The 24,327-nt window shown below is 35.7% G+C and overlaps 1 protein-coding gene across 6 annotated transcripts in view; it reads right to left on the bottom strand.

Moving 5' to 3' along the window:
• Positions 1-4,043: 4,043 nt before the first annotated feature.
• STRN3 (striatin 3) overlaps positions 4,044-24,327 on the bottom strand; it is a 61,806-nt gene continuing 41,522 nt past the window's right edge. For 5 of the 6 annotated variants that reach the window (XM_080592756.1, XM_080592753.1, XM_080592755.1 and 2 more), the window contains 9 exons: positions 18,851-18,984; positions 12,497-12,672; positions 12,318-12,365; positions 11,047-11,168; positions 9,428-9,595; positions 9,017-9,157; positions 7,538-7,645; positions 7,125-7,211; positions 4,044-6,986 (listed from right to left, as the gene is read on the bottom strand). In XM_080592756.1, coding sequence (XP_080448882.1) covers positions 6,817-6,986; positions 7,125-7,211; positions 7,538-7,645; positions 9,017-9,157; positions 9,428-9,595; positions 11,047-11,168; positions 12,318-12,365; positions 12,497-12,672; positions 18,851-18,984 — 1,154 coding nt within the window. In that variant the 3' untranslated portion in view covers positions 4,044-6,816. The remainder of the gene's footprint in view (positions 6,987-7,124; positions 7,212-7,537; positions 7,646-9,016; positions 9,158-9,427; positions 9,596-11,046; positions 11,169-12,317; positions 12,366-12,496; positions 12,673-18,850; positions 18,985-24,327) is intronic. The other variant, XM_080592752.1, reaches the window with a different exon arrangement.

Here is a 24,327-nt window from a genome sequence, read left to right as displayed (position 1 = left end):
GCCAAATCATCTTAATAGAAAACTACATTTATTCAGGCTGGCAGAATCAGTCACCTGGTTATCAATGGAAAAATAGTCAAAGCGCTAATTCAGGAAGATAAAATACAGCTCCTGTTTCACAAACAATTACCCCAGCAATGAAGTGGTATTAAAAAACATTTGATAGGACTTCCTGTCATTAAGACACAATGTTATTTCCCAGTAACACTGAAAAACTCCAGGTAAAACAATCCAGGAGAAACCTTTGGCTCCAGACCACTCCACCAAGAGTACCAGGCACGTGAAGCTGAGGGACAACACAGACTTCAACATGCTGTGACTTCTGAAGGGAGACGACTGTGCTCTTAACACCTGCACAAACTTTTGAGCTCCTGCTGCCAGCGATCACAGCGACTGACTGCTGCTTCTCCCAGCGGCCCGATGCTCGCCCCAGCTGACCCACAGCCATCTGCCCGTGCCAGGGCTCCCTGCTGCTGCACCATGCGTATTTCCCAAGAGGGCTGGACCGGTTTTCATAGAATCACAGAATCATCTAGGTTGGAAAAGACCTCCAAGATCACCTAGACCAACCTCTGACCTAACACTAACAAGTCCTCCACTAAACCATATCACTAAGGGCTACATCTAAACGTCTATTAAAGACCTCCAGGGATGGTGACTCAACCACTTCCCTGGGCAGCCCATTCCAATGCCTAACAACCCTTTCAGTAAAGAAGTTCTTCCTAATATCCGACCTAAACCTCCCCTGCACAACTTTAGCCCATTCCCCCTCGTCCTGTCACCAGGCACGTGGGAGAATAGACCAACCCCCACCTCTCTACAGCCTCCTTTAAGGTAACTGTAGAGAGCAATGAGGTTGCCCCTGAGCCTCCTCTTCTCCAGGCTAAACAATCCCAGCTCCCTCAGCCGCTCCTCGTAAGACTTGTTCTCCAGACCCCTCACCAGCTTCGTTGCCCTTCTCTGGACTTGCTCGAGCACCTCCATGTCCTTCTTGTAGCGAGGGGCCCAAAACTGAACACAGTACTCGAGATGCGGCCTCACCAGAGCCAAGTACAGGGGGACAATCACTTCCCTAGCCCTGCTGGCCACACTGCTTCTTATACAAGCCAGGATGCTGTTGGCCTTCTTGGCCACCTGAGCACACTGCTGGCTCATATTCAGCCGACTATCAACCGGTACTCCCAGGTCCTTCTCTGCCAGGCAGCTTTCCAGCCACTCATCTCCCAGCCTCCCTGCTGAGATTTCAGGGAAGCAAGACATTACTTCTGCAAGACGCAAGAGCTTTTTATACCCACTTAAATGTAAGCATAGATACAAGATGTCCCTAGTCAAGTGAGAAGCTTTTTCCTCAGAAAATCGTTCTCTTTGGAAACAGGGAAAAGCAAAACACAACTACACTTTCACTAAAAAGCACCGAACACCAGGAAATCCACCCATTTTGAGGTACAAAATAAAACCTGGAAAGACACCTAAATGATCATGGAGAGAAAAAGAAAAAAAAAAAAAAGGCTTTAAAGCGAGAACAAAACAAGCCAGCCATCAGACAGCTGCCAATGGCATACGACCCCCTTAGCCAGCCATCATCCGTGCGAGAAAATGGCCACCTTGGCCAGCCGCCATCAGTGAGGGGAAAATGGCCGCCTCAGCCATCCATGACCAACGTCCCCGCAGCTCCTAGGCGCAATGCTGTGGGTCCCTGGTACATCCGCAGGAACATTACCGTCCCCACCCGCCCTCCAGGGGCACAAACACGGCGTTAGGGGGCACGGAACCAGCGGCAAGCAGCGCCACCAGCCCTCCTCCTCCGCGCCAGGCCTCAGCCGCCCCGCGACGGCCGCGGGCGGGCAGAGCAGCGGTCCTCCCGCCGAGACTACTCACAGCTCGCTGCTGGGCCGCGCGCCCCGGTCCTCGCTCGGGAGTCGTTAGAGCCGCCTCCGGCTGCCTCCGCCCTAACGGGTGCGGCTGTCCCCTTGAGGACGGTCCCCGGGCACGGCCGGTGTCGCCGCGGCCGGCCGGGACTTACACGTGGGCTGCGCTTCCCGCCGCAGCGCCGCCGGGACACGGAGTGTGGCCGCGCTGCCGCCCCGTCAGAGGGCCCGGCCTGGGGCTCCCAGCTTCCAGGCCGCTGCTGTAACCCCCTTGCTTATTTCGTAATGTCCAAGTGCCTGAGAAGGGAAGTTGTAAACCCTATCCCAGCCCTCTCCCACAGCTGTAGGGCAAGAGCACCGGCTGAAGACTGTACTCCAAGCGAGCACGGGGGTGGCTGTTGCAGCACACTACCTACAGAGCAAGAATGTTTTGCCAGAACAAATGCCCCAGCACTGCTTCTAGCCAAGGGAAGGGGCAAGGATAGCTAACAGTTAGACGATGCTTGGCCGCACCAGTTACTTTGCTGTAGGCAAACCAGACTAAATCAGCTGGAAGAGTATATATGAGCTTCTGGGAGACGGTCTTAGCAGTATGAAATCCAAGATTAATAACAGAAAAATTAAAAGGTGCTAGATCACATAGAAAACATTCCTAAAAACAAAAGCCCCATGATGTGTTACCTCACAGTGCATTTGTTTTGTTACTAGGGAACTCTCCAGAGGTATTAATTTCCTTAAACCCTTTAAATATTTAAAAACAAGTATATTGTTACTACATGCACACTTTCAGAAAGCCTAGATGACTTCTCTACTGGGGAGCCATAAAGGCACCCAGGTAAGGGGGATAACTAAAAAGAACGGTATGTTGTTTCCCATCTAGTCAGACAATAGTTGGCTGTATGTTATAATTAGGAAAAAAATGCCTTTTTATAGCATTTTTATTACATTTAAAATGTTTCGTAACTTGAACTTTCTTTTTTAAAAGCTATTAATATAGGTCCTTTAGTTTCAATAGAATTCAGATGTAAATTCTCTGAGTATCAACAGAGAATTTATTAAATACGGAACTCATACTGCCATTCGTGCTCACCTCAGCTGTAACATTTGAAAACTACTCCAGGGTCTTCTAGTTTTGTTTTAAAAAAAGTTAATTAAAAAAGCAGATACAAAGACTATGATTAAACTAAAGCAGACAATTAAAAGGTAGAAGTTAGCTGTGTTTTCATACTATACACCTTAACTAGGAGAAGTTTTAAGTCATTTTCCTAGCAGGATTTAGGCAGGCCACCTTATCTGGAAGTATTTAGTCTCCCTACAAAAACACCAATTGTGCATGTGGGAAGCATTTGTCTGAGACACCTTCTATTTAAAGTGGTAGCTGGAAGGAAGGAAGAGTAGTCATCAGCACTGTGAGACCAAGAAGCTTGCCACTGAGTTGAGATTGGAAGTGCTAGAGAAGCACTTAAGAACATGCCAGGACAGACTGCTATCAGTTTTCAAATAATTAACATGCAATGGGAGAGAGATGAAGTCTGTGACAATGTGTCCTCAAGCCCACAGAGGACCACTAGAAAAAAAAAAAAAACTTCTATCAATTATTCCCTAGTAAAATAAATACTTTTCTTCGGATTTCTAAATTAGGGAAGATTCTTGACCAGGACTCCTTACACCCTTTTTCATATGTATTTCATGCTTACTTTATATAAACAAGATGCTGGACTGCAAGAAACTTACTGCTTAAAACAGTTTCTACAATATTTTTCCACAAGATGAGGAGAATAAGACTGTTATATCAACCATACCCCAAATGCTAAATATATTGTTAAACATGCTTAGATATCTTTCCATCAAGTTTGTGTGTGTGAATCCTTTGGGTCTCACTTGCAAAAGAGAAGGAATCCTGTCAGAGAAGCGGAGGTGTTTTTCCTAAATGGAAATATTTATTTCAGCACTATCAGTTTTTCCATCACCAGCACTACAGCTCTTCTGTTCTAAAAAACAACAAAAACCAACAAATAAACGTTTTATAATGTTATACCTCACAGTAGATGAACTAAGACTACATTAGAGATTATTGCCGATATTCAATAAATGAAGACTCTCTACAGCATTTGATCCACTATGCATTAGTGAGCTAAGATGATTAAGGTTTCAATTAAGGAAAATAAGCAAATATTTCTTTTTACCATTTCAATTTTAATACAACTCAAAAAAGTAAATGTTATGCATGGCAATGTTTATTAAACAATCACATTTCATTTAAGCATTAAAATGCAGCAGTCTGGAAAAGCTGCCAGAAACAATGTTTGGCTTCAGAAAAGGCGATTATGAAATTACTTCCAATAAAATTCAAATACTCTCTTGTCTGTTGATTAGTTGAATGCTTTAGACTGTAAGGAAAAAAAGTGCAAATCAGCTGAATGTCACTTTCAAAAGTAAAGTCTTGGTGTCCTACAAGCAGTTATTGAAAGGCCTCACCTCAAATCTTCATGATAAAGGACAATATTATCCAATTCCTATACAATTATTATTTACTGTAGCACGTTTTAAACAATATAACATTACTACTAAAACAAAATTATTTTCAGAATATAACTGTAGTATTCTGGCTACCATGGGCACCTTTTTTCCGTTTTCTTAATCTAATTTGCTTGACATGAGATGGCATGAGATACTTCTGAACTTCAAACTTACATGGAACAATACAGTAAGAACCACTTATAGGAACATGTTCCAGCTAAATGTAATTTATACCTAAATGTACTATTTTTGCATGAAAATCTAAGATTCATATTGCGGTATTCTGTTTCTACTGATATACTTTCAGGGAAGTGACTTATCACGGAGTTGCTAAATGTTGACCTGTTGCTCAGCCTTTTACAAAGACAACTGCCCTTTTGCATGTCATCTTTATTGGAGGACTTGGAAAGAAGTGGACAAAGGTTAATAGATAACATTTGACCTAGGGACAAATTGTAAGCATTGAAAAAAACAATGAGGGTTTTGTTTTGTTTTTACATTCAACACAGTGATGCCAAGGCAGTTGGAAATAAAACCAGTGTGCTTTCCTGGCTCCTAAATCACTTGAGATCACTTCATATACAGAGATATTCAAAAGCAGTACGCTTATTTTATAAGGGCTCTAAAAATACATTAGTAATTTTTCAATTTGTTCTCGTAAAAAAGCTTTAAAAATACTGTGGAAACATGTTCTTATATGTGGGTGCTGCTGCTTGAAACAGATGTTGACATCGAGACAACTATTACAACTTTTGAAAAGCAGAGCAGCTTATAAGCATAATAAACAAATGATCATTTTGCAAAAATTTAGACCTAATTTAGTAACTTGTAGAATGACACTTTCAAACTGTGCAACACAAAATAATGTAGCCAACAGTAACATACAGGTACACCATTTAATATTTATTATATGCATTTTATATACATTATTTTTCAACAGCTGTACTTCTGCTATGTGGTACAATCTTAAAAATTTGCTGATTCATAGTTTGTAAAACAGAAACCTTACAAAACTCATCAAAACTCGCAAACTGATCAGAAAAGTTTTGTGGAAGACTAGAAAAAATACTTTATTGTATTAATCATGCATTACACAAACAAAATCTTTAGTTACACCATAAACTGAAGCACGTCTGAAAAGAAAATAAAAGCAGGGAATAACTAGTTAAAACACAGCAGATTTATGAATCTTGAATCAACTACTTTTGTATTCTATTCGAAACGCAAATAAAAATATTTTTCACTCCAAAAGTTCTGAAACAAGATTGTTTTTTGGAATCAACTCCACTCCAGGTACTTAACCAGAGGAAAAAAAAATTCTTGGTTTGCAACTTCAGAATTGTGAAATGTCCCATTTTCTCATCTATTTTAGACTGTTCAAAGAGTGCCATAATAGATATACAGGGCCCTTTAACACACTACATAAAAGGCTATAAAGACCAACAAAAAGTGAAATAAATAACAATAGGCCATTAGCAAGATGGGTAATCCTTGATAAATAAACTCGTAAATACAGTAAGATGTACAAAATATCACATAGTGATAGGATGCCAAGATTAATTTTTTTTTTAAGAGTTCATTGGGGGTGTTAACCCCTCTGTGTTTCATTTAAACACATTTTACAGTCCTTTATTTATGAAGACAGTTATGCGATGATGAAGAATTAGCATCCTTATGCAAGGACTTAGCTGAGCTGTATTAGGCAAAAGAAGGGAAGAGTGTGGTTACACGGCAGCGGGTCAGTGAGATCTCTGTGTTTTAGGGTTCTATAATGCAGAAAAACATTATCAATACAATCTTGAGCACTGTTGTGACAGGCTAAATATATAAAAAGACTTATAAAAACTAGAATTTTATCCAAACATTTTGTGCAACTAATGCTAAAATATTTTAAGTTAAATTTCCTTTTTCTTTAAAGCAAAATAAAAGTTTAAAAGGGGAATCTGTGGCATTCAACTGATAAACAGAAGATTACTAAGAGATGAAAAGAAAGCTACTCTTGGAGCTCACTTCCCCCCACAAGAGCACCACATTCCTAACCCTAAGGCAGCACACAGAGTCCAAAATAAAAGTCTTTTGTAAGATCAGACTCCACGTTTGCTTAAAGACACCTAAAGAACAGACATACGCTCAGTTCATATCCAGTCAAGGCTACAAATACTGGTTTTCTTTTTATTCTTTTTTTTTTTTTTTTTTTTTTTTTACTTCTCCCCGCCCCCCCAATACAGTAATTACAGTTAAATGAATGAGCCTGACATTGTTCAAGATGTGGTGACTTTTCACCAACTTATACCTGCCCCACTTAAGAGCCTTCACCCAGGCAGATCAGATGTAGTGTCTTATTGGTAACCTTATTGATGGCAGTGATGCATTCCCTCTTTTTTGTCCAAACAGACCTGCTGTTATGATGCAGGTTTGTTCTGCTGTGTCACACAAATACTTTGGCAAGGGCATCAGCTCCTGCACTGGCAATATATGCTTTTGATGGATGAAATGCTACATCATAAATTGATTCATCCAGCTTTTTCCTATGAGCTGTTATTTCTTGCACACATGTCTTGCTGTCCAAATTCCATAATCTAATGGAACAATCATGGCCTATTTGGGGGAAAAAAACACAAAAAGGAAAAAAAGACAATGTTAGATTTTTGTCAGACACTTAAATGCATCATAAATGCAAAATTCATAGAGCATAAATGAAAAATCCATAGAGCATAGAGTATTAAAAACCCTTACTTCCAGACATTAAATAGATTCCATTAGGATCTACTGCTAGACTTGTGACAGCATCCAAGTGAGCAACCATAGAATGGATCATTTTACCTAAAAGCAAAATAAACAAGTGAATTTCCTGTGAAGTACCGCTTCTTTTAAAAATAATATTCCCATTAAATGCAATCTAGAATAACATGCTTATTTATATTCCAATATCTGAATGCTACAATTCTATTACAAATTATCAAGTTTCAACTACAGACTACATAAGCACATGGGTAAGCAACACACATCTCTCAAAGGCACTCACGTTCATAAGCACACCTTTTATCTGTCTAACATCTTCATTGGTGGCAATGACAATGATGATCAAAACTGGGCAATAACCTAAATTTTAGTCCAGTAAATGTCCCAAAGGTTGGCTTTACCCTTACCCGTTTTGTTGTCAAAAAATTTGATGTGTCTATCTTCATGAGCTGTAATAGTTACAGGAAGTGTGGGATGACTTACAACCTTATTAATATGATTACTTGATTGTACACCTGAAAACAAAAACAAGCACAAACATATCCATCTGCCTTAAAAAAAAGCTAAAATGAGAGTATTTTAGCATTACACTTTAGCACACTGTATTAGCTAATATTATATAAATAACACATTTGGAACAACATCAATAAATATCAATGAATAACAACTTCTTGCTTTACAAGAGGTGGACTAAGCCAGGTATATGCTAGCCAATGTTCCTTAAGGTTAAAGCTGTTTATACACATGAAAGATCCTTGAGAGAGATGGCAAACAAACTGAAGAAAGTACATTGGGGCAACACTAACCAAGCAGAAGCAAACAAATTATAATGTATGTTTAGTAGACACCTATTATAGCTCCACATCAAAAAAAGATTTACCTTGAAAACAAAAAGAAAGAATCACAATAACCAAAGTCAACCTAACCTACCAGATTGTCAGATATCTTTACATATTTGAGATTAAAGAAACACTGAACAGTTTAGAATCTCTTTAAGGGTTTAGAATACTTTTTAGAAAGCACTTTCTATATTTTGATATGCCAGTGTTTTAAGGACTGCTTCCCTCTTAAACATAATCAAAAAAAAAGTCTCTCTTCAAGCTGGGAACGGAATTTCTCCAAGTTGTAATGTTGTTTCTCACTGTCAATGTCAGTTTTGCACAAGCTATCTACTATATAGCTTCTGCGTAGTTTTGTAACCTCTGTTAAAGTCTTTATATAAGTTACTTAATACTGTAAGTGTAATTACTAACTGAGCTGGACTAATTGGATAGGAGAAGCACACGCTCCCCTTGCGATATTCTTTTAGATCTCACTTCGAAGACAAGAATGACCAGAAACTGGAGGTTTTCGTTACAAAACACTCTAATAGGTTCATGAAAATGAAGTCTGGAATAAAGACCCTCTATTTAGACTGTCAACAGCTATATACAATTCTCAGTGATGAGCTATGTCTTTGTAGCACGTTATTCGTAGCAACATAATTTCTAATATTCAATGTTCCACAGGAGAGAGGATTTAAGCACAACCTGTACAGATTCTACACTGAACTAATATTCTGCTTAATTTACTTCTTTCTTACGATCTTCCATATCGAAGCTATATAATGAAAACTCTGTATTTTACTACACAATTCAGAAAAAGCCTAACTTAGAGAACAAAAACTGTTGCTTTTGCCATCTCTAACAGCTTTCAAATCCTCCTAACCCAAAATCTTTTCAACTGCATCAGTTCCAAACATCTTTACATATCTAGCCAACTTAAGACATCAAATGACATAATGCAGGTAAGGTGCATAAGCTTTTCTTTTAGTTTGCCATATAGTAAAACTTGCATAAAGGTACCTCATCCAAGATGGGTATTTAATAGAAAAGAGCTTTACTTACCAGATTCTATTTGCGATGAAAGCATTACCACTGACTGGGATGTTTCTAAATCATAGATGACTGTGCTGCCAGTGTTAAAAGATGCCACCATATGTGCAGGATCACAACCTATAAAGTCAACTGACGTAGGTATTCCATGCTCTAGAAAGTGAAAGGATTGTCTTTAGAAAGAAACACTTCCAAATTCTTCAGAGTTTAAACATTAAATTTGTTCTATACTCATACGAAGAAAACGTTCCCTTTAGAGTAATGCTGCACCACCAGGATTATCTGATTAAAAGATCTTTTCCCGTTAGTCCTGTTATCTAGTGTTGAAAAATAGAGACAACAAGCCTAGACATATCATAAATTGTCTCATGACAGATTTTCAAAACCAAAATTTCACTGAAGAAAAAAAAAAAACAACATTACCTTTCTCTCCATTGTAAGTGCAAATACAGGGAATTTTTTCTGGTGGGTTCCATAATCTAATAGTGCCATCTGCTGAACAAGATAGTAAGTGATTCTTTACACCGCTGTAAGCGAGACCCCAGACCGCATCTGTGTGAGCAAGTAATGTGCCAGCTAGAACGTTTGGCTCTGGAAAAACAAAAATTTAGGAATTAAATCTTTCTTATACCTCAAAGTAAATTAAATTCCTCAAATATCCCATAGAGTAAAAGATTTACAGAATGATAAATTAATTTATCTGTGCTCTAACAGATCTGTTGGTTGTAATCATATATCTATTCTATAAGTATCAGTAAGAGGAAAATCTAAATAAGTGCCAAACATTCAGTGTGAGCATGAATTATGAACAAACTGGAATGCATATAAAAAAATTCAGGACAGGTGCTTCTGCATTTGTTTTATTCAAGTAGTTTTCTAGAATACAAATAGATTAGATTCACAAACAAAATGGTCCACTACAATGCACTTGAATAATCAATGCAATGAATAACATTGCCCCACTATTCATCAGAATAGTTTCAGAGAAATTTTGAACATATTCATGCAGCTAGCTAATAAACTGAGATTTTAACATTTAAATAGCTTGTTATCAGCAAATCATATTTGTAGCCTAATAACTCCTTTAGTCATTTGTTGAAATTACATATAAACATATACAATCTGTAACTGAAGTTAAAACACTTGAAAAAAAAGTAAAAAGAAACAATCCTTCCCTACGGTGGCTATAAGAAGCAAAGAAGTGAGAATGGCCATTATTATTCATCAAGAAGAGCAAGAGAAGGGAAAAAAAAATCAGAATCAAAATAGTGTTTTTTTTTTAATTTTATTCTTAAAACAGCAGCTAGAATATTACACAGTAGGTCATTTTTCACAATTTCTGCAAACTATCTCTTTTTCCAGAATGATGCACACCTGTTACCACCACCTCTCAGAGTGGCTGACTTCTTTCATTCAAGTTTACCATCTTAAGGATGCTTGGTTGCAGCCTTTTCTTTGTGTAAGATGCAAAAACACCTAACAAACTCAACTTCCCACCTTTCTGAGTTCTTTAAACACTGATGACTTTGCTGTAATATTTCAAAAAAAAACAGTGTACTCTGCTGACACAGGGGAATGCTTGAAAGCTCTCAGGTACCCTAATATCAAAACAAGATTACTTCTGATGTGAAATAAAGAAGCAGAACCATATTTTTTCAACAATTACAACTAATCTTAGTTTTCTGAGAATTTCCTATCAGAATAAATAAAAAATCATTCCAAAATCTGGAATTTTGCTGTGAAGTAGTAAAGCACACTCCTTCAAAAATAACAGATGTAACTGATTTGTTCTTTATTATTTAGACCTCATGACAAATGAGGTCTAATGACAGTCTTTCTGCTACAGTTCTACAAAGTATGTCACCAATGCAAGTGAAATAACGAGTATTTACCACACACAAAAAAAGCTGAAAAACAAAACAATTTAGTTAATAAATGGCATTCACATTTCACAAAAGCTTTAGAAAACAGATTATTGTCAAGCAGAAAATTAATGTTCAAGACAATGGTTATCAGTTGTTTATCTTTTAAAAGGTACTTACCATAGGTATCATACGGGTCAACATTAGGGCTAGGCATGTTCCACCACTGGATGGTTGCATCAATACCACCACTGAAACACTGTTCTCCATTAGAACTAATTGCCAATGACAATACAGGTCCACTATCGGGAGACAGAACAAGAAGTTTACTGATACTGCCAACAATATAAAGGTTAAAATTTTGCTATTCAAAAATAGAACAAAACAAACAAAAAGCCCCACACTAGATTGGACTAACTAGTTACAGGAAAAAAAATGTGAATTCCAAAGAAACAGTTCTGTTAGAACATATATTAAGTCTGAACAAATTATACAAACCTGTATTAAAATATTGAAGTATATATAACGAATTAACTAAACTATCAATATTTAACCAATTCAAGGAACGTGGTCTTATTTCAACAGAAACTACATCTGTGAAGCATGACTTTTTACAGAGCATCCATGCCAATCTAATAACTATTTGTGCTGACAGAGGTGGTTCCAGCCCCCTGCCACCAAAACCATTAACTTTCTCAGACAGAAACCTACGCTCCAGTAAACTGGTTCATAAAGATAATCCTAGGAGTACTTTTTGGTCAAGATTAGGCTTCTGCTGGTTTAACTTCTTGAATCTGTTTGCTGTGATACTAGACAAGCATAACCTGTAGCTCAAAGGAAGCGGCAACTCTGAACACACCACTAAGTCAAGGTTTAACTGTCTTGCAAAACAACACCCCCAAATTAGATGGCTACAAAGTCTATCGGTTGTTTAAGTGCAGATGAGCAAGCTAGAATTACATATTTGAAGGTGGTGAAAATAGTTTATTGACTAGATCCACCAACATACTCAAAAGAGTGAGGAACAAAGCTGAACTCCACGTTTAGTCCATTTTTTTTTCCTGATGATTGCAAGTGTACTTTTCATTTCTCAGACCTATATCTGAAGACTACTATGTTAGACTATGGAAGTCTACTTTATCTATCTTCTTTACATATTAAAAAAATACAGTCCAAGACATATGCATTACTCAGGCGATTTCATTGTCTTCTTCTACAATGTCTTCTTCCCCTTGCAACTAACTACATTTGCTACTTCCTGCCCTTTTTGCTTTACCACAGACCCTGCAAGTCATGAGATGGGCTCAGTATTTGCCTGGTTTTAAAGAGCATAATTTTGTCTATCTGATGTAAAAATATAATACATTTGTAGCCTTTAAGGTGAAAAGTATTATGAATCCAGGGGATGATGACAACGTATTTATCAAACAGTAATTCTGTCGAACACTTACATGTGGGCCCTAAATGTGTAGATGGGTTCTACATCTAAAGAGGCACTCCTGAAAGAAGAAGAAAAGTAATTATACTAAACGAAATCTCTACTGAAAAACTTTGAAAATGTTTAAGAGTTTAATCAATTTCAAAGGCTTTTAAAACACAACTGATGCTTTATAAAAACCCATATACTTGCTTTTTGGCAGGAACTGTTTTCTGCAAATTCCAAAGTTTTAGAGTATGGTCCTCAGAGGCTGTAACCAGCACAGGCTCTACAGGATGAAAAGCTAATGCCCGCACTCCATCAAAATGACTGCGTAGCGTATACTTAGGGTTCCATGTCTTTCGGAAGGCATCTTTATTAGCTGGCAGCTTAAAAATGAAAAGGAGTAATTTTATGTGAGTTTAAAAATTTTTTTACTTGTACTTTAGAAAAAATATGCTATTTTTGATTCAGTTAATACATATTCAACCTTAAACATGCATTTATCTATTGATCTACCTAATATGCATATACATGTCCATCCCTGGCATGCAAAGTAGTCTGCATTTTTTTCCCCCACTGTAATAGCTTTTGTTCCACGATGGAAAAGAGTATAATGCTGAATACACAAATAAGCAGCTTTCACTTTCAAAATCTGGTGGTAATCCTTTTGTGCAATGATACCTTAATTCTTCTTCCCCGAAGAAAGGTATTGGCTTCATTGCTTATAATGTTCTCTGTACTCAAGGAAGAGATTACAACTGTCAAAAGCTCATTTATCACTTAAAAACAATAAAAATAAGCTTCAGGCCCCCAGTGAGTGATCTTCCTCAGATGAACAGCTTGACTGAGAACCAAACATAACTCTTGAATAATTCTACATACTGAATAAGACATGTACAGATAAATAGTTAATTCAAATCTCAATAAACATGTTATCATTTTAAACATAAAATTATATAAAAATATTATTTGAAAATCCTTAATATGTTTGAAAGCTTGAAATAAATTTGTGAGGCAATAATTTAGTTAACTATGTGAAACAATACATACAAATTTCATGTTTATATGTTGTGAACATAAAATTTATATTCTTCACCTAAAAACAATTAGGCTAAAAACACAAATTATAACTTCTTAGTATTAATCCTCAGTACCTTGTAAAGTTACAGTCACCGGAAGAGGTTTTCTGGTAAGAAAAAGTAATTTAGAGCTCTGAGTATAATTTATATTAACCAGAGAGTAGAGAAGATGCATAAAAAACTACATTGCACTTATCCTAAACCTCCATTCAAGGAGAAATAAATACACTCCTCTTCCTCTTAAGTAATTATAAAGGGAGCTTAGAGAACTGACTTTAGTTAGATAACCAAAACTAGCAAATGAAGAATGAATGGAAACTAATTCTATACTCTGCATTACACACTATCTATTCACCATGTATATTTTAAATGCAGTTTTCAATTGTAGGCCAGAGTCTCTTAGTAACACTAAGATGATATTAAAATCTCTCATATGTAATAAAATCTCAGTACCTTCCTTATATCTGGCAGGACTGAAAGTAAGTATCAGATCATAACGTAACATACAATAATAACTATTCTTGGACCAAATCTCCAGCCTGAACCAAATTTTCACTACTCAAACAAAATCTGATTATATCCAATCAGAATAAATAGACTCAGACAATACAATTACTGTTCTGAGTTACAGATATGCAGAGACATTTGCTTTTCCTATATACATATACTTATTTATACACATATACATATATATATAAATAAATGCAAACCATGCCAAATTCAGATCAAGAAACAAATGTTTTACTAGATGTGCAACCTGGATGCTTTTTTTTAATCACCATGTAACAAATACATTTCATAATAAAAGTATTTTGTTTTTAATCTTCCTCCTCCCCAGCATACTGAATATCACGATATCTTCAATTGAAATTTAAGTTATTTAGAACTATACTGCATATTACGTACAACCTTCATACAAAGAATCATTTTTTTATTTCAGGGAACAGCGTGGGATTCTGGTGCTCTGTATTAAACTTAATAGTTTTCAGTCAAAACAGCTTATTTACTCACCTAAGGCTAAAGTGGATGAGAAAGAGAAAAATATATATATTTCTAGGAAACAGAGTTCCTTAGTATTCTTAATCCTCATTAAAGAAATGCATTCATCTATCTGGCTAACTCATGCACTTGTAGCAAACTGAGGCTTTCAGAAATTTAAAGCCAAACATTTGTAATGTGTAATGGTTAATTTTATCATACTATAACCCAGATTAAATAATAGACCTCAATTCTTTGAAGATTTGCACTCATAACACATTCATTTTTCTTACAGTTGTGATGAACAGCCATTCAATAAAAGCAGGACCGAGTACACGTGTCCTTATTTAACAAGGAAAATTCAAGTCTTTTGTTGCTGTTCTTAAAACTGCTATTGCAACGGTAACTTCGTTCTCAGACGTGCAGAGCAACCTGCTAAAATGCAAGGTACCAAATTTTCAGAACTTCCTATATTAAATATGGCTTTAAAGCCTTTAAGTTTTTAAAACAGATTTCAATATCGTGCTTGTTTTAGAAAATACCATGTACACCTTCCGAGAAATCTAGTTACACATATAAACAGATGATTTTGGTTTAATTCCCATTGTCCACACGTCCAATGAACCTTGAAATCCTTACTGCAACCAAGAGAACAACTAACACATCTTTAAAACAGAGATCCTTGTAACCTCTAAGAAAAAAAACACAGTCTATTTCAAAAAAAAAAAAAGTGTACCTCACGAAAACACAATCAAGGAACTTGGAAAAGATATTTGCTGATTACAAAGAATAAATGTGATCTACACAATAGGGCAGGGCAAAATAGAACAGTAATATGTGATACTGTATCAATGTTATAAGGTATTGCAAATCAAAAGCCTCTCTGAACAGAAAGGCATGGGAACACTGCCCCATAAAGTCTTATGTCCTACTGTAAATGTCAGAAATTAAAGAAAATCAAGAGAAGATGGACTAGAGCACCATTCAGCTTTAAGAGCTCCTTCTCCCTTTTTTCCTAAACTTCAGCGGACAGGACCAAGAGGGGTCAGCTTGATCCTAGTTCCTGGATCAATAAGTGGCCACAGAGCAAATGCTTGGAATAGTAGGGTCTACCAGAAACAACCTCATCATCCCAACCACCCCACAAACACACACAAGAATTATGTCTAGCCCAGGAGACACAAAACACTAAAAACAACAACAACAACACTTAACCACAATCTCCTGAAACTTAGAGTACAAGAGAAAATAACAACAACACATATCAACCTTACCATACAGAAAAAGAAAACACTAAACAGATCAGAGGAACAAATAGAATTGGAAATGCCTCCTTCATGATACTCGCCCAACCTAGTCTAATAGGAATTGTTTTTGCCTTTGTTTTGTTTGTCTGTATGGGAATACAAGGCAAACTCCTCATTCTGCTTTACAAACCACCAGGGAAACAAACTTGGGAAAAAAAAAAAAGGCATAGGGAGGGAAGCTCTTCCCCACAGTCAACAGAATCCTTATGGCACAGTAAGGAGACTTGCATCCTTCTCTGACTGTCACAATTAACTACTCACCTACAGCAATAACAAAAATAAGAAAATAATACTTAGTAACTGTAGTCAGTGTCTTTTAATCTTTTAATGTTATTTTTTCTTTAATATGTTGCAGCTTAGGAGATTTCCAAATTTACATGCTCTGACAAATGAGGACTTTTGGATGTGCAACCAAAAACTACCACCATCCTGTGCAGCTATAGAATCAAGATTATATGATTTAATTGGAATATTTGATTTAATAACAACATCGCTTCCTCAGGGTACAAACAGCTTCATGCACTAAAATAAATACTATAAACTACGTATTGAAATACATGACTATAGATGACTGTACTCTATTACAGTATCTACACCTTAAATGACTAGTCTTGTGGACAATTTGTGCACTAATATATTCCCATACAGAAAAATATTCAGCTACAGTTAAAATTCTAAATATTTAAAATTTAATCCCCATCCTGCCCACATATTCTCTCCTTTTCAAAATATGACCCTCATCAAGGAGTGATATACAGAAGCTAGTGGAGGCCTGCTGTGGTTTTTGGGAGGGTGGGAAGGTTGTCTTTTGTGTGTGTTTTGTTTGTTGTTTTTTTTCCACTATAATAGTTCACACCTGAGTTATTTGAGGAGTATGGAACTACTGCAAGCAAAATGCAAGTGAAATTACTGAAATGTGCGGTGTTTTTTTTGGTTTTAACTTAAACATTAACTTAGCTTAACATCAGCTGCTCATCTGAAGACTTACTGGAAAAACAGGTGGCTTCAGCTAGGGTTACAGAGGCAAGATACTAATGTTCTTCAAGTACTGTATTACAAGTACAGGCTAAGAAATGGTCTTACTGAATTGCACATACATAGTTACGTGGAAGCTACTTCAGAAATTAGGGACTATGAAGGAATTTTTAACCTGAAAAAACATTGTGATGGGGAACTAATATCATCTGAATTTCATTCTCGTTAGATCCACAGCAGGACAAAGATTGCCTTATTCTTAAATAAAAGTATTAATAAAACTTTTCCATCTGTGTTATTTGATACTGCAAGTTTATCTTTTCTGACATAGGAGGAAGTCAGAAATCACCACGTATTTTTCAGATACTCTTGTGAAAGTCCCCAAGAGCACTGTAGAGGAAGCAGAGAAAATGAATTAAAGTTACAGCCAATCACTTCTCATTCCTATTTGGTGAGTGACCTAATTTGAAGGGGAAAAACTTATTCCTATCTTTTGTGCCCCATATCAGCCGGATAATCATGAATTAGATGATCGCCTCATACACCTCCCAAACCAAGCTGTAAATCAAGAACCTCTAATGAAAAGGTTTTGATGAAAAACTTTTGAAAATCCAACTACTCTGACATACCCATCAGTAAAATGGGAACAACACCAAAGAGAAACCACCAACAGAAACTAAGAAGTTCAGTAGTTTCATCTGAAATTCTAAACTGCTTTATATTCTCTCCCAAGCAAGTTAGCGTTCAATGAAGGATAATTTAGAAATTAACCAAAGTAGTAAATAAAACACTATGTAAAAAACCCAAACTACTCCATTTCATAATCCCCAGTGGAATTCAGTACAGGTCAGAAACCTGCAGGTTAGGGTACTATTTTACCACCAGTTCTGGACGTTTCAAATTTAAGCACCCTTAAAGCATGTTCAACAATAAAGTTATCAAAAAACCTTTACTTCCATATCCACTTATTCATAGATTTTATTGAATTTTTTTTTAAAAGTATTATTTTCTACACATTGCACATGATCCTCATGCCTGTCTACAGCATTTTACATATGGAGGTTTTGTTATATAGAAAGCAAAATCCTGAGAAGAATAAGATGCAAAGAGCTGAAAATGATCTTTGATTTTAAGTTACCTTATTTCTCAGAAGTGTTGTGTCATTGAAATGAAACAGACAAACTGAAGATTAACCTTTACTGGGAACAAGACAATATATAAAAGTATGGAAATACTGCAAGTATTTAAAAGTACTTTCATTCATTTTTATACAGTTCAATAACAGAAGGATAGATAATTAATGTTTTCATTTGTGATTGAGGAAATATAACTATGCAACACCCTACAATAAGGGAGAAATGTAGGTATTAATTGCTGTAACGAAGTACTAATATTTCTACCCATTACAAATACAGAAGTACAACTATGATTAAGTAAAAGCTGTGTAGTTTAAGTATTTTCAGACCCTGTAAAAAGCTATAAACAATTTATTTCTTCATGTTGCAGGTTCTAAGATTTTAATAAAAACCCTAATAGTGTTTTCCAATACAAACACGCTGCATCTAACTTGAAAAGTTATAGAAAAAAAGTGAGGTACCTCAACAAAACCAAAAAAAAACACAAGAAACTTTGCAGTACATTATGTAAGACTTACCTGAACATTTCCCTAATCAGGCAAATTTACCAGCCAATGAAAACAATATTAATTCAAGAAAACACTACTGGCAGTAGCTTAATTAATATGGTGAAAAGAATCTCAGAACTCTTAAGATAATAATAAAAATATTCCATAAAAGTTTATATCCGAAATATATAACAATGTATATTCTATGCTGTTAACTGTATATAAACACGAAGAGGGGAGCAAAGACGTTAACATCAATATTTGTGTTTTATGCCATGTCTTCTCAACACTCCATTACAGTGTATCACTGCCATTTCTTTAAAAGAAATTCATGTTAAGAAGTCATTTTATGTCATAACACATCCCCCCAGTGGAAAAAAAAATGAATAAAATAAGAAGAAAATAAACAAGTCATCTTACTTAACTTGGATTTCCCAAATTACTTAGCACATTCACAAGGTGCTCCCTCCTCCTCCCACAAAAGTTTTTGCTACTAAAAGCTCTGTTCTCCGCATCTCTTAATATTCAGGGTGGGGGTACGGAGCAACTATCATAGATTACATTAAACTGTATAAAGAATTTTAAATAAAATTGCACTTACATCATAACTATAGTCTGCATCATTTGTTACTGTCAAGTCTGCAAGGTCTCCAAGGCCCAGTACACTTAACAAAACATCATCAGAACCCATAATAAATGACTTGCCTCCTCCAGATGGAAACGTTATTGGCTCAGCTACAAAGAACAAAACAGTTTCTTTAAGTCTCAATGCAATAATTTAATTTTCAATAAAAAACTGCATTATTCATCGCTTATAGGCAAAGCAGAGTTTAGAACTGAACTTGTATGCACTACATACTACATACCAAATAAAACAGAGCATGACAACACGCACACATGTGCAAACACACATTAAAAACAATTCTTAATCATTTCTGACATTTGATTTCAACTTACTTTACACAGACAAATTTTTATATGTAAAAAGGTCACAAGAATGAAGTGACTTGACTGACATCACTTTGCAAGATCAAAATTATGTCCCAGGTCTCCACATTATACTTCATTCACTATACCACGTTGCCTTTCTACCCATCTGCAAATAAGTCTCTGTGTTTTATACTAGTCAGACATCTCTACTTGCATGACTAATACTTTTATCTCAGAAGTTAAAAGCCTCCTGCAAAATCTCTTCTACTTTCAGCTGTCAGATTAAAAAAAAGGAAACATCTGTTATTCATGAATTCCCTCTTTCTTAACAGGGATTTGGATTCTAGATGTTTAAAATACACTCAACTGGTATTTACCTTCGTTAGCTGTGCTTTCCCCAAATTAATATTTAACGTTTCTGTTAATTACCATTTAGAATGGAATAAATACTAGTTATGTATAACCATTCCTTCTGAACTCACATCTGAATAATAAAATTTTAAACATTCACCCATATTCGTTACAATCTTCAACAATCCTTTATTACAGCTTCTACAATACTAACAAATACCAACTTACTGGTGAGGAATATTACTAAATGCTTAAACACTGTTATACTCCAGCATATTATTAAAAGCTGCTTTTAGTTATCAATATTCCTTTTTGCACAAAAATTGGGACATTCGAAAGGTAGAGCACTTTAGACAAACTTCAGCAAAGTATGAACTTCAGTTAAGTGCAAACATCTATAAAAAATGCTAAATCTTATCTGACACCTTCAAAAGTTAATTCTCCTTGACTTTTAGATTTCACTGATTTAGAATACAGAGTTATAGTCTCACTGTAATGACACTCCTCAGATTTAATCCTCTCAGAAAAATCCTGAAGCTCACAGAAAATAAAGCTTCCAGAGCTGAAAAATGTCCGTAACCTTTTTTTTTCCATTACAGAAAGTTCCAAACAAGAGGACTAATAATCAATATATTCCTTTTTTGAAAGTACATCTTTATTATACTACACTGCCACTATGTGAACGATAACCACAGCAGCTGAAGAAAAGTGACTAAATTACAGGTGCCTGATACCATTGCTAAGGCAATCAGAGGTGTGCAAACAGGAGCCAGCACAGTCAGATCAATAGATAAACTTTAGTATAGCCAAAAACAGCACTTCAAGAGTAAAACAGACTCTAATACTTGGAAACACTACTACACTATTAAAAACACAACCTTATTAGCACAACACAAAGTGTACAATTGCATAAAAAGAGCAAACAGTATTCTGTGTACAATTGTCTCTTTAAAAGATTCACAACCCACGCAAAGGTCTTGACTCAGAATACATTAAATTCACATCCCAAATAGCTTACCATGCCCTTATATAAGCTTTTAATTTTTGTTAGTATTTTACTAGAAAGCTCCATTTGACAGTCTATTCCAAGCCACACACATTTTAAAAGAAGCCATATTCCTAGAAAACTCCAAATTATTTTCCTTGGTTCCACCTAGTGTTTTATTATGGATTCTTTTTTTGTCATTGTTGTTCAGTCATCCATGCTTACTAGACGAGCTCAGAATTTTTAAAGATTGTTGTTTTACTAGAAGCGTCTGAGCTGACAGGGAGATGCAATATTTTTATATGAAGCAAGAAAAAAAATAACATCATAAACATTGTTTGGGTTAACTTAAACCACAAAATCCTCAAATGAATAATATTCCTCCTCAATTACTTAAGACACTACAATATTCCTGGTTCTTTTCTGACAGAAAAGAAAGTGGAAGGAAAAAAGGGATCCCAATACTTAATCTGGAATTTCCAAAACCGACTCACCTCCACTATCCTGACAAGGTCCCAGACTCCTAAGTACAACTATACATTTACAAGCCAAATCTCCCAAGTCTTTATAGTAACAGAGCTGCTGATCACTGGGAAAAGGAAACAGTACACTCACTTGACACCTGAGGACACTTCCCATCCCTGTTGTGATGCTGTGAGTCTTTTCGAGTCTTATTTGATCTTTAGGACAGGACCACAGGGTTTAAATCAACTCCTAAATCTGACATATTAATACTTTGTCACATTAATGCTGTCTGTGCTTAGCAGATCAACCTGCATGAAATTATGCTTTATACTAAAAGTGAAGCACTACCACAGAAAAACAATACCACAGTAAGAGTCTATGCATAAATCTGTCAAACTTCATTTGTATCAGAGGTGAACATCCCTTTATTTAAGGCTTCAAAATTAATGCTATCCAAAATTCAGAAATCTGTTTCTCAACATTAAAGCTGCCAACGTTTATAATACATAGTTTAACTCATTTACAAAAATATTTTAAATAAGACATTTTTTAAATAAGACATTTTAAATAAGACATTATTAAAATGTTAAAAGTATTTCAAGTTGTGGGTTTTCCTTTTTTTTTTTTTTTTAAGTATACAGCAGAGAAGTAATACAACAGAAGATGCATGAAGTTATAGCTATCAAAAATAAAGATTCACACCTGGGCATACCAAAAATGATACATCGATAAATATATACAAATGATAAATTACTTATCAAATGCTTTTTAGTAAAAATCAGAATATTTTTCTATCCTAATATCATACGTATGTTTAACTGAGTTTGCAACCAATAAATACCAAATAAAAATGATAAGTTTTGCATAAAAAGAAACTTGTACTAAGTGAAAAGATGCAATGATGCAATGATTCAGTATTTGCTTGTCCTTCTTATCCTGAAGTTAGACATCGTATACAATTAAGTCAAATTCAACCAGTAATATTTGTACAGAATTAAACTGCTTTAATCAAGTATCTATGTACACATGACGTTGCTGTCTACTATAGGACCTGGACATCTGATCTCGTTTTCCAGAAAGTTAACACCTACTACAGAGAAAGTTGCAGTAAGTACCCAAGCAATTAGCTGTTACTACTGTTGGTTTTTTTCTTTGACAGAAAACAATCCCACAGTCTATGTATGATCAAAAAGAACAAGAACCCATGAAAACAGTAATTTGCTATACAACACATTGGATGAAGAAACATGCTGCAGTTCATTCTGTTTCTCTGAAGATCTTGCAATATGGCAATATGAAAACACCAATTTTTTACAGCTGAAAATATAAAATTTAATTATAGCAAAACAATTTTCTCACCATATTTAACCAGGCACTTGAGTAAAAAAATAAAAACATAAATTAACTTTTAGAAACGTAAAAGATATTCCCAGCCAATTAGAACCATAGTTCTAATAGAATCATGCCTTCTTCCCTGGCCCCCTAACCCTCACCAGGAAAAAAAGAAACAAGTGAGCTTAAACACTTCATTCTATACATGAAAATAAAGTTACCAACCACTCAATACATAACAGAACTGGAACACTTTTAAGTAGAGTGTAGCATAAACGTTATGTACAGTCATAAGAACATTACAGCTTGGTAATGTTCATTAGGCTAGTGTGCCCCAGAGGACATATGATTGATGCGTAAAGCTGTCTGCAAAAAAACCTTAACTTTTAAAACATAGCAGAATAAAAAACTGAGCAATATCAGCACCTTACGATAATGAACTACTTTGCCCTTGTTAAAAAAAAAAAAGACCTAGAAAGAATACAAAGACTACGCTAAGTTTGCTTGCTTGTAATTTTGCACCATCTGGTATAAAAAGACAGACTTAAAGAGCCACATAGCATTGAGGATAGAATTTCTGACCAAACAGTAAAATTTACATTCCACTATTCCACTTTGAAAGGTATGCAGAAACCATACGTAATACATACAATAATTAAGATACTCCTGTTACTGCTCTTAATGAATAAAGCTCGACAAACTGAACTGATAAACTGAAAATATATGAGCATATTAAGTAGCATGGAAATACAATCCTGAAGGCACACTTTACTTGAAAATAGTTTAGATGATCTTTATTTGAAGTATCGTATGGCGTTTGTGCTACCATGTTCAAATTTACTACCTACTTCTTCAGAGAGAATGTTGTGTAACATATGACTGGAGATATAAAGCCTCTTAAATAGATGAGGGTTACATAGCTTGCCCTTAATGCGTTCCTCTGCACAACGTGTATGGCCTATGGACTGAGGGATCTGTAACTGTAGGGTCAACATGCCCGTAATACCTTCATACAGCCAGAGTATTCTTACTTAAAATGCCTAGTACAAAGCATCACATTAAAGCACATGGCACTGAGAAGCCTGGTATCTCCCCAGTATCTATCACACCACAATTATAATGATACTGCAAGATACATGCACATATGTATCAGCAAGGTGAAACTTCACCAGTAGTAGTTTTTGTTTGTTTTTTTCCTTTCTCCACCAATTGCACTCTACAGGTGAATTTGATACTGGTGCATCTTTAAACTGTCAATGTAAACAAAGATAAAAAAGGCAGTAAAAAGAAGGCTGAAAGACACTTAATAGTTCGGAAGAGCACTAGAAAATCTCCCTGAAAAAATTCAATTTTTCTGCTTGTCTGGGGACAGGAATTTGAGGTGGAGTGGGTGGGATGACAGCAGGGATTATGGAAGAACAGAAGAACCAATAAGCAGCATCAGTAAAATGCAAATTGTTTTGACTTTTAGGATAGCTGATACCATACCACGGTCTATGGGTCAAAGATAATCCTAAAAGAGCCAAATTTGCATTTGGTGGACTATTGTGATTTATTTTTTTTTCAGTAGAAGACAGATAATTTACACCACATTATTCTCATCTTGAAGTTACTACAATGAAATCTATTGCTTTAAAACTAAAACCTTAAAACTGAAAATGGCAAAAAGCTGAGTAACAAGATTTTGGGCTATTTAGGTTATCATTTGCCACTAGCTTCCATTGCTTAAGGTAATCCCAAAAGTATACAAATATCCTAAGTATACAAAGATGCTATGTAAAATACGACAAGAGAATTTAAAAATAGTAAACAAACATTAACCTTGCAGAAAAAGAGACAAGTTAGTCTCAAAGCTTAAATAACCACTTTTAAACTTCACTTTAAAATGCAAACTGTGTATCAAGTTTTAATACTCACCTTTTCCCCCAACCAATCAATAACACCCTATTTGTACAAGGTTTTGCTAACATTGGGTCTGCAAACATGGATTTAATACTGAATAGGTTCAGAACACA

This window comes from Anser brachyrhynchus (assembly GCF_964034855.1).
Source record: "Anser brachyrhynchus genome assembly, chromosome: 5".
NCBI classification, from domain to species: Eukaryota; Metazoa; Chordata; class Aves; order Anseriformes; family Anatidae; genus Anser; species Anser brachyrhynchus.
Note: the sequence above shows the minus strand (reverse complement) of the source record. Positions and strands in the feature narration are given on the sequence as shown.